Source organism: Salmo trutta, chromosome 27 (assembly GCF_901001165.1).
Source record: "Salmo trutta chromosome 27, fSalTru1.1, whole genome shotgun sequence".
Taxonomy (NCBI): domain Eukaryota; kingdom Metazoa; phylum Chordata; class Actinopteri; order Salmoniformes; family Salmonidae; genus Salmo; species Salmo trutta.
This window is the reverse complement of record NC_042983.1, coordinates 24392893-24404528: the sequence shown is the minus strand read 5'-3', so window position 1 is coordinate 24404528 and position 11636 is coordinate 24392893. Positions and strand designations below refer to the sequence as shown.

General features: G+C 41.9%; 1 protein-coding gene across 2 annotated transcripts in view; it reads left to right on the top strand.

Moving 5' to 3' along the window:
- The first annotated feature begins 3233 nt into the window (after window positions 1-3233).
- The window catches only part of LOC115164666 (sarcoplasmic/endoplasmic reticulum calcium ATPase 2), a 30560-nt gene continuing 22157 nt past the window's right edge, over window positions 3234-11636 (top strand). Inside the window, exons 1-5 of one of the 2 annotated variants that reach the window (XM_029717384.1) lie at window positions 3234-3732; window positions 7022-7039; window positions 7245-7327; window positions 9498-9602; window positions 11039-11177. In XM_029717384.1, the coding sequence (XP_029573244.1) occupies window positions 3615-3732; window positions 7022-7039; window positions 7245-7327; window positions 9498-9602; window positions 11039-11177 (463 nt within the window). In that variant the 5' untranslated portion in view covers window positions 3234-3614. The remainder of the gene's footprint in view (window positions 3733-7021; window positions 7040-7244; window positions 7328-9497; window positions 9603-11038; window positions 11178-11636) is intronic. The other variant, XM_029717385.1, reaches the window with a different exon arrangement.

Genomic DNA, 11636 nt, shown 5'->3' with positions numbered 1-11636 from the left:
ATGCTGTTTAATCAGCTTCTTGATATGCCACACCTGTCAGGTGGATGGATTATATTGGCAAAGGAGAAATGCTCACTAATAGGGGTGCAAACAAATTTGTGCACAAAATTTAGAGAAATACACTTTTTGTGCGTATGAGGGAAAAAAAAGGTTTTATTTTTCAGTTCATGAAACATGGGACCAACACTTTACATGTTGAGTTTATATTTTTGTTCAGTGTATATATTTTATGAGTTACATAATATCCTGTTGTACTTCTCATTTAACTTTGTTCATAAAAATATATTCTTATAGAGATTCTCTGGAACTTTTGTATACTTATTAGCGAGTAGTTCTGAAAGTAGGCCACGTGAGCCAAAAGTGGTTCATTAAAATTGCATACTACGTCACATATGTGCAGATATGTACACCACATCATTGCTCTCCCTCTCGCTCTGCTGTGTGTGCATCTTGCTAGCTGTCACTCAATTGGTGAGGTGCTGAAGCTCATCGGCTAGAACTCGAATTGCAAGGGTGTTGGACCATGTGGGGGGAAATGTAGAGAAAATGTCACATTTCAGAAAAACAGTCGCTTTCAAACTAGGGATTTCGTGGCTAATTGAGGTAAGATAGTAATTCTGCTCATAGAATATGCATTTATGAACTACACCTTGACACATCCAGCCCAAAGCGGGAGGTTTAAAAAATACTTAGTAGTCACCAAAGTTCCGGAGCATGTATTTAATACGATATTTGAAGTTTATTGATATTTGGTTGTATTTCTGTCTGACTAGTCACAGCCTTCTAAAGGGGATAGATAACAATCAATGATAAATCAAACTGACCGGTCATCCTTGGAATATATCTCCCATTCACAAATCAATCATACTGAATACCTGTCTATAAATGCTGATGTGAGTAAGGGGACGTGTCACTTGCCGTACCCATGTCTTAGCTTTGACTATAGCGTGGGGACTTGAAGGGGGCATTCACCCATGGTAATTCCCGCCCCCCTCCCCTCTCATTCCTTCCTCTGGGTATAGCATATACACTATATATAGAAAAGTATGTGGACACCCCTTCAAATTAGTGTATTCTGATATTTCAGTCACACCTGTTGCTGACCGGTGTATAAAATCGAGCACACAGCCATGCAATCTCCATAGCCAACAATTGCCAGTAGAATGGCCTTACTGAAGAGCTCAGTGACTTTCAATGCTGTTATTGTGAAGAACAACAACGGCTCAGCCACGAATTGGTAGGCCACACAAGCTCACAGAACGGAACTGCCTCTGGAAACAACGTCAGCACAAGAACTGTTCGTCCTGAGCTTCATGAAGTGGGTTTCCATGGCCGAGCAGCCACACAAAAGCCTAACATCACCATGTGCAATGCCAAGCGTCGGCTGGAGTGGTGTACAGCTCGTTGCCATTGGACTCTGGAGCAGTGGAATAGCGTTCTCTGGAGTGATGAATCACGCTTCACCATCTGGCAGTCCGACGGACTAATCTGGGTTTGGCTACCCGCCCCAATGAATAGTGATAACTGTAAAGTTAAGTGGAGGAGTAATAATGGTCTGGGGCTGTTTTTCATGGTTCGGGTTAGGCCCCTTTGTTCCAGTGAAGGGAAATATTAATGCTACAGCATACATGACATTCTAGATAATTTTGTGCTTCCAACTTTGTGGCAACAGTTTGAGGAAGGCCGTTTCCTGTTTCAGCATAACAATGCCCCCATGCACAAAGCGAGGTCCATACAGAAATGGTTTGCCGAGATCGGTGTGGAAGACGACATGTAACCTAGTGGTTAGAACATTGGGCCAGTAACCGAAAGGTTGCTAGATCGAATCCCTGAGCTGACAAGGTAAAAATCTGTCGTTCTGCTCCTGAACAAGGCAGTTAACCCACTATTCCTAGGCCGTCATTGTAAATAAGAATTTATTCTTAACTGACTTGACTAGTTAAATAAATAAAAACCTTAACTAGCCTGCACAGAGCTCTGACCTCAACTCCATCAAACACCTTTGGGATGAATTGGAAGGTTGACTGCGAGCCAGACCCAATTGCCCGACCTCACTAATGCTCTTGTGGCTTAATGGAAGAAAGTTTTTAACATCTAATGGAAAGCTTTCCCAGAATAGTGGAGGCTGTTGTAGCAGCAAAGAGGGGACCAACTGCATATTATTGCCCATGATTTTAGAATGAGATGTTCGACGAGCAGGTGTCCACATACTTTGTCATGTAGTGTAACTCAATATACTGCGGACTGTCCTGACAGCTACAGTTAGTGGTCCCTCCCTGTGCCAGATGGATCGCGTGTGAATTCTAGAAGGCAGCTTGGCTCGGAACTGGTTGGGATAGAATTATAACTGAACAACAGGATCGGCCTTGTCCCACTGGAGGCTTCATTTAGAAGTGTCAACAGATGAAACAAGCCAGTCCTGTTACAAGAATGCCCCCTAATAAACACAGTGGGGTGTTATCTTAACCTAGTGCCCTTCGCTGACATACTTCACGCCATCATAGTAGTTTGCCTGTGATTGCTTTGCATCACTTGGTTTGACAAAGAAATGCTGCCTTTGTTCACATCAAATTATGATTTCAGGTGAGGTGAGTGCATTCAAATATGTGCATGCTGCTAGGGTCCAGTCACTCTCATTGTTGTTGGTCATACTAATGTACGTAAATAATGGCTGTGGCTAGGTATGCAAACTCAGTGTGGATCCCAATCTAGACTGGTACATAGACTTTCCATAGACAATATCCAGCCTGGTCAGTATCCCATGTCAAAGTATATTGATATAGTTTACAGTAAATAGTCAATGGCTTTTTATTTAGCTAATTTAATAATTCAGAGCAAACTCTGGCACTGGAGAGCATGCAGGCTTATATAACAGCCCTATGACTCAGCTAATTATGGCCCAGACTAAATCCCATGCTACATTTTATTTTAACATGGTGTGTTAATGATGCACTGGAATAAAAGCTTGTAGGTCGACACCTCTGGACCCTGAGTTGGGGAACCCTGAGCTAGGGCCTACTGATCCTGGGAAAGGGAAATGCATCAACCAGATTTTCTGCATCATATTCAGATTACTTCAGAGTATTGTTGTTTGACCGTGTTTGTCACTGACTGCTAATATCAAACTCTTGGTAAATCCTTACTTTTGAGAACATTTCCGGACTACTTCCGTCCAATGAGAGTAGTCCACATACTGAACATGCAAGGGGCAGTGTTGAGGCACTTTTGAACAAAACAGATGAGCACTACAGTGTGTTACCACTGAAGCTGAGACGGTAGACCTAACGCAAACCGAGGGTAGCGCAAGGATTGGACTGGGTGAATGCAGCCCTCAACAGTGGCGATTGCGGCTTTCTTTTCCACCATTTTTGGGGAGATAAGAGGACACCCAAAGTAACGTCAACATTCGTCGAAGGGTCATGTTTCGTTCCAAATAGCTCGTCCATAAGGCTAACAATTTACTATTCGTATCATCAGGCAGTTATCTGAATGCATATTTCATAGTTGGCAAGCTGTATTTTTTTTTCTTCTGAAAGTGTTGACTTTTAAAGAGACGGAGGCGACTGAGTAACGTTAAACGAAATACAACTGACATAAGGAGCAGATAGTCCACCATGGATAACGCTCACACAAAGAGTGTTGAAGAAGTTTATAGCGATTTTTCTGTCAACGAAAGCACAGGACTTGGTTTGGACCAGGTGAAACGTCAGAAGGAGAAATGGGGCTCGAACGGTACGTGAACCTCTAGCTACACTTTTACTACTGGTACCGGTATTTAAGCTAACTATATTTCACTGGCAAGGGAACGAGATCAGGGTTTCCCAAAGTCGGTCCTGGGCACTCCCCCGGTACACGTTTTGGTTTTTGCCCAAGCACTACACAGTTGATGATTCAAATAATGAAAGTTTGGGTGACCTTGGACTAGATAACGTACGGTCATTTGTGTCTGTTGTTATGGGGAGGGGAGGTCAAATTATGACGTCAGTGATTTTTCAGGTCTGAAAGTTGGCGCTCGAGAAAGAGGCCCGAGTTCCCGACTTGGAATTCTGTTGGATAACCGTTCAACACGAATTTTCCCAGATGGAGCTCGTTCTTTTCCCGAGTTCCCAGTGGTCTTGAATGCACTGGTCTGAGATTTCCCAGTTCAGTTATTTTGAACGCTTCATTAGCTAAACGTCAGCACACACCCGGCTTGATCATTGGTTGACGTCATCGTAGACTACCTTGTGGGTTTCAATCTTACATTTACACATTTTACTGAACGAAGTAGTTACACGGGGGAATTGTCAAATTAGTTCATTTTCAAGGGTGTTTAAACCAGGCAGCAAGACTGCTGCGCTGACCTGTGCATTTGGGTCAGGATAGCCGCCCGCACAGGCCCATGTAGCTGGCTAACGATGCTCGCAGACTGGCTGGCTAACTAACGTTAGTTAAAACGAAAGCTGGTTCATAGGATCCTGTGGTCTGTCGTTTTTCTAGATGGTTATTTAGTAGTATTCTGCCGGCACCACAAATTATGACGTCATGTGTGTATTGTAATGAAGAAACCTTCAGAATAAAAGCCCGTATTGCAATGTGGGTAACTCATTCAAAAGAATTAGCATTTTAGTCAATGACAACTTTTATTGTGCCAACAAAAGACAATAAATAATTTATTAAAGCAAATGTTTTAAATTCTTTTTTTTCTTTTTTTACACCAATAATGAAAAAATAATATGTTGACACTTTGGGCTATAGAGAACTTTTCTACCTGTCTCAGCTAAAGTGTATTGGAAAATGCTCAGTGGGATCTTAACTAACCAAATATATGTAGTTTTTGAGGGGAATGTGTCATACATATCCAGAAGCACTTCATTCTCCACCCCATCCATAGCTGAGACAGGTTTTCTCTCTCCAGCCAATATGTACCCCATGTAAAGTCTATTACAGTGCATTGCGATGGAGGTGGAGAACAAAGTGCTGCTGGATATGTATGACACAGTCCCCCTCCAAAACTACACACACTTGGTTAGTAAAAACCCTATTGAGTACCTGTTGCCCAGCATGAGACCAATTAAAGTTTTGCAGACTCTATTGAGTAATTCCAATAACATGTGTCTTATTAAGTACATTTCTTAAAATGTAGCCTTCCACAATAGCTTTCAACGTAGTACACTTTTATTTGTTACATGCGCCCTGAATACAACGGGTGTAGACTTTACCGTGAAATGCTTACTTACGAGCCCTTTCCCAACAATGCAGAGTTTTTGGAAAAGGAATTTTAACACAATAAAATAACGAGGCTATATACAAGGGGTACCGAGTCAATGTGCAGGGGTACGAGGTAATTGAGGTAATATGTACATGTAGGTAGGGGTAAAAGTGACTAAGCACTGAGGGTGGATAATAAACAGCAGCGTATGTGAAAGTGTGTGTGGGGGTAAAAGCTGTTCAGGAGGCTTGGCGCTCTGGTATAGCATGCTGTGTGGTAGCCAGGAGAACAGTCTATGACTTGGGTGGCTGGAGTCTTTGACAATTTCTAGGGCCTTCCTCTGACATTGCCTGGTATAGAGGTCCTGGATAGCATGGAGCTCGTCCCCAGTGATGTACTGGGCCGTACGCATTAACCTCTATAACATCTTGCGGTCAGATGCCATGCAGTTGCCATACCAAGCGGTGATGCAGCCAGTCAAGATGCTCTCAGTGATGCAGCTGTAGAACTTTTTGATCTGACAACCATGACAAATCTTTTCAGTCCCATGAGGTTAGAGCGGCGTTGTCGTGCCCTCTTCACAACTGTGTTGGTCTGTTTGGGCCATAATAGGTCCTTAGGGACGTGAGCACAGAGGAACTCTAAGCTCTCGACCCACTCCACCACAGCCCTGTCAATGTGAATAGGGGCGTGCTCGGCCCTCGGTTTTCTGTAGTCCACATACCCGTATTTGTGTAAACTTTCAAAATAAAAGTGTATTTTAATTTTACGGCTCCTGACCAATTGTGCTATTTTATATTTTTTTGTTGCTGATCTTAACTTTTTTTTTAACATGAGCAAAAAGAGCTTCTGGACATCAGAACAGCAATCACTAACCTCGATTTGGATGAGGATTTGTACTTCAATGAGTCGGCGGCGAAGGACATACTGCTCATCCCGGACCAGGCCCAAATCACAGACACTCGTAAAAGGAAGAGGCAACGTTCTAGAGGTTGACGTGCGGGATACCTGACGAAACTACGTCTGCGAAGGTGCAGTCACTGGAGAATAAACTGGACAAGCTCCATCAAGACTATCCTATCAATGTGAGCTGAAGAACTGTAATATCATATGTTCTCAGGACGTGGTTGGACATGGAAAATATAAATCGAGTTGTTTTTTTCCACAGACGATGCAATCTCTACTGCACTCCGCACTGCCCTTTCCCACCTGGACTTCCTGACCCCAGGTGGTGAGGGTAGGCGGCAACAACATCCGCCACGCTGACCCTCAATGCAGGGGCCACTCAGGGATGCGTGCTTAGTCCCTTACTGTATTCTCTGGCCGGGCACGACTGATGACATGATGGTGGTAGGCCTGATCACTGACGATAATGAGACAGCCTATAGGGAGGAGGTCAGAGATACACACAAGATTATATATTGGATGTCTGACAACTTTCAAGGTGACCTCTGAGAAGATGGGTTAAATAGAATCCCTACACCACCATGAATTCAAACATTGAGTGGGCAATATTCTTACCCTCTACGCTTTTGCTACCGTTAATGACTCAGCCAAACTCAAGGCTGTGGTTTCACGCAGCGAATGCAATTAAATTAAGTCCCTGTTTTTAAAATTCCTGGTGGCAAAGTTTTAGCTTTGCACAATCTAAACCAGGACATAGGGGGTTAGTGGGAGTCATTGGGGTCGGTGGTAGTCAAAGCCGAGGTGGAGATCAACAAATTGCAATGCCATGTCATGCTATGTCAAAATGTAAGAACGTTACTAAACCATTTTCCCTAATGGTGTGTTCTCTTTTCCCTGATGCATTTTGGATTGGACCGTCTCCAGAGCTACCAGCTGAAGAAGGTAACACTTGTTGAAAATAGTTTATTGTAAAAATTAAACCTAATTCTGATATTTTCTCCAATTATTTGCAAAAGAGCTGATCTGATTGGTCAAAAGACCAATTTAGTGAAAAAGTATCCGGAATGGGCTGCCTGTGTAAACGCAGCCTATGTGATGCAGCATTATTTTCTTGATTTCATGTCATTTAACACCTTTCATTCTACAGGGAAGTCTCTATGGGAGCTTGTTGTTGAACAGTTTGAAGATTTACTTGTACGAATTCTTCTGCTGGCAGCTTGTATATCTTTTGTAAGTATATCACCTGGACAATTTTTTTTCTTCCTGAGATGGTGTTTAGGGCACACAAAATGTGGTACTGCTGCTGCTTGCCATGGGCCAGTTTTCCCCCTTTTAATAGGCTAGCCCTTGATATCAATCAGCCAACATTTTACATTAGACAAGTATAGATTGATGTCTGTATTAGAAGCATGTCACTCTGGGGAATTTAGTCACAGTATTCTTGCTGTCACCGTAAAGGTTTAGATTAATAGAATTTTTAATGCATTTGATTGCTTTGGTTTATTATTTAGATGTGTCAATCCCCTTATAAGCAAACCCCTAAATCATCTGATCATATGCTTGCTGTCTGGAGTTACTGAAAAAAGCTCATGAGAAGGAGTGGGCTGTCTAATGGAAAGGGAAAGTTTGTTTGGCCTCATGGCATGAGGTGTGGACAGCAAGTGCAAATGTCTTCTGTTTTTATGCCTCTGCTGAGGTTACATTCATAGATCAGGTGGCTAAACAGCTGAGAAGGCTAGCTACACATCTGAGGAATGGTGACAACAGCAGTTGCTTGAATCGAGTTGCTATCACCATGTGTCTAACAAGACATTTGAGTCGTCTTGTACTCTTTCAGCGTAATCACTTCTATCAGGGTTCTCACTGGTAGTTTGCCTTTCACCTCGTGTTTTGACATTTAACGTTACATCGTTATTGGTAGTAAGTTGCCTATACACAAGCTAAATGGTTTGGTGGAAATGTAACTGACAGCATGCAGTGATCTAGCCTAAATTCCATAGTCCTACAGTATTATCAGTGTACTGCTGCATCTGTGTTTACTATTCATGTTCTTAGGTAGTGGACAGACGGATGTTTTTGCATTGGAAAATATAGTGTCAGATACCATGCGCATTGATTTGAGGAGATGGGGTCCTTTTGAGGCCAATGTGGAGGATTCAAGAGCTGGAATCTATAATCCCTGGTGTGTGTGTGTGTGTGTGTGTGTGTGTGTGTGTGTGTGTGTTTTTTTAGAGGAGCTGGTATGTAGTGTGCACAGCCGTGCGATATGAAGGTGTCAGTGGCTGCTGTCCGGGGGACAGGGCACCACTGAAGACCAAATTTGGGCTCTTACCTTCAGTGGGAGGGCACACGCCAGACGAATGCACCATGCCCCTCACTCCCATACTTTTGGCCGGTGGTCAGTTATGAAGTCAGATCTGACTGTGGGAGTAATAAACGGGTGCAGCAGGTTGTTCATGATGGTGTCTGTGTTATGCAGCTTTGTCTCGTTGAAGTGAATTCGTGTGCTCTTATTCTCAGCAGTTAAGAGGGACATTATTCAAATGAGTCCCACTCCCAGAAGAGTGTTTTTATCTCCTGTTTGTGAGAGAGGAGGAGTGCTGAGTTGGAGAAGAGCTTTACTAAATGCACAATGTGTGGGTTGTGATTGATTACAGAAGCAGTGGTCCTCCTGGTAACTGGTTTAATGTTTGTGGGGGGTTTGTTTGAGTTGGTAAGATGGTTGTCTGTTGGTTTCAACTGCTCATATTTGATATGCATACTGTGTATGATACTGATTAATTTAGCCAAACATACTGCTATGTGATATGCTGACACTGATGCAGTATTACAAATCCAGTCCATCTTTTATAAGCTTTGTAGCCTTACTCTATTTTCTGTTTGATTGACAGTTTTCTAGTGCAAATGCAATTTATGTGCAAAATTTACCATAAACCTCAATTAAATCTGGCAGCATGATTTAATTAAATTCTGATTCAATAATCACCTCCTTATAATGCACATTGTTGAAGAAAAGTTTCAAATTAAATCATGTTTCCAGATTAAAATGAGCTTAATGGTTAATTTTGCACTTATTAGCTCAAAGCTTTTAATTAAAAAAAATAAACAAATGTGACTGCCACTGCTAAGTTAATTAGTCATTTCAGATTGTATATTCTACCATGTTTGGGTCCATTGGCAGGCATGGATGAAGTTTGTTTTTTAACAGCTATGCTTTCTCCATGACATTTAGTACAACCTTATTTCACAACATACTTCAATCATAGCTTTCTTAACATGATTATGATCATTTAAATTCATAGCTGTAAGCGCGTAGTAAGTATCCAGGGGGAATCGTGTTGGTACGTGCTCCTGTACTATGTGCAATAACGGATCATCTCGTTGTCTTGTTTACCGTTAGGTCTTGGCCTTATTCGAGGATGGAGAAGAAACAATCACAGCCTTTGTGGAGCCTTTTGTAATCTTACTCATTCTTATAGCCAATGCCATAGTGGGTGTGTGGCAGGTGAGCAACTTACATTACATCATTTAGACCTCTTTTACAGTATCTTGAATGTCTGTGTGGAGCTGCAATGACAAGTATTCAGAAACTCTTGTTTTGCTTGTATGCTGCTAGCTAGTGACTATAGGCAAAACAGGCCACCATTAAAAAGTTACAGGTAGGAGTATCCACAAATCTCATACATTCTGCTTGCTGGTCACATGTCCGCTTTACGCTTTCCTCTTATTAATGTCATGCTTTTCAATAGAAAGTAAATGGGCAGAGGAAGGAAGTGGGTCATTGACTACATTTGAGACATGTTGATGTTTACACACAATGGTCTCTTAGCCATTCTCTAATGGTTTTTGTAAAGAAAAATCAGCCTGTAGCAACACAAAAAGGCTATATGCTCCCTTAGGATTTATTCATTCAGTTTAAACTCATGCATATTTCTGGCCTGCATGATTTTGTCCAGAAGAACTAGGCTACATTTCCTCAGCTGTCTGTCAACATAGATTGCATGTTTGTGAGCAAATGACCTTGAACATTTGAATCCAATCCATAAAGCATTTATGCGCAGCCAAAGAATGAGCATAAAATATTGTCAATCACTGTTTCAAACAACAAGTTGATAGTTGTCTTTTTTACTCAGTTTTGATGCCCAATTTCTAGTGTCAGTTAGAATGTCTGTCGCACTGGTTGACTTTGCTTACACTGCCTGGCAGCTCCTAGGAGGGATATCCAAACCACTGTGTGCCATGGAGTAGACTTTAACCTCTGTCCCCGTAGCCCTAAATTACCATGCTCAACAGACAATTATAGGCTCTTTATTAACTTATATCAATCAATAAAATGTCATTCATAAATCCCTTTTCACATAAACTGTTTTCACAAAGTGCTATAAAGATACCCAGCCTAAAACCCCAAAGAGCAAGCAATGCAGATGTAGAAGCACTTATATGTTGAAGCTGGCCAGGAAATGTGGACTTTAGAACCAAGCATTCTATTCCTCCAAGTTATTGAGTAAACACAAACGTGGATTTTCTTATTTAGCTGCTGTTCTCATAAATGTGACATTCCCTATGACGCAGTGTTAAGAACTTACACTTCTGTTTTCTTAAGCATAATCAGTACAGAAATTGACTATTTTCAGAATGTAAAATATGCAAAGGGAATCCCCTGGTCCTTGTCATGCACGATCTCTAAAATATTTCCTGCTGTCTATGACTTTGGTTAAATTTTTACAGCCACAACCATCAGAGTTAATGAAACAAAGTGGCATGGTTAGGCTGTTGAAGTGACAGATTGTGCCTTTTAAAGAAGTCACATATCTGCAGTTTGTCGGATGGTGAAAAGTCAAATAGGCTTATTTGATTTGAATTGGCTTGTAAAATGTCATCAGATCATCTATTTCAGTATGTAATATGTAACCAAACGGTCAACATTTCTAATCTACACAGGAACGCAATGCTGAGGATGCCATTGAAGCCCTTAAAGAGTATGAGCCTGAGATGGGCAAGGTCTACCGCCAGGACAGGAAGACCGTTCAGAGGATCAAGGCCAAAGAAATCGTGCCTGGAGACATCGTGGAGGTTGCTGGTAAGTTGGCCCTGTCTTTCTCGGTGCTGTAGGGTGCATTAAACCCACATCATTTTTGGTGATTCAGTAATTTGGCTTATGAATAACCATTATTTAAGATTGAAGCAAAAACAGTTCTTAGTTTTTGTTAGGAAAAAAAGGACACTCCTTCTAATCTATTTTCACTCAAACCAGCATAGTTTGACACCTCAGTCAGGTACATTTTATTTTTAATCGGGCTTACATTTTAACAACAAAATCCCATTTTTAAATTCCCCTCTCCCCCAGTCCCACTGCAGAGGTGACACCCTACATGAGAGGTGTATTTTGGGATGTTTCTATTAACCCATTGTCCCAGAGGACTAGGCACTAGTGGTGCTAAGGACCTCTCGAATCACGTGTGCTTGTTTCCAGGGGTGCTAAACTCACGAAGGTGCACTGCACACGGCACACCACCTTGACGAGGCCCCCATTGCGTTC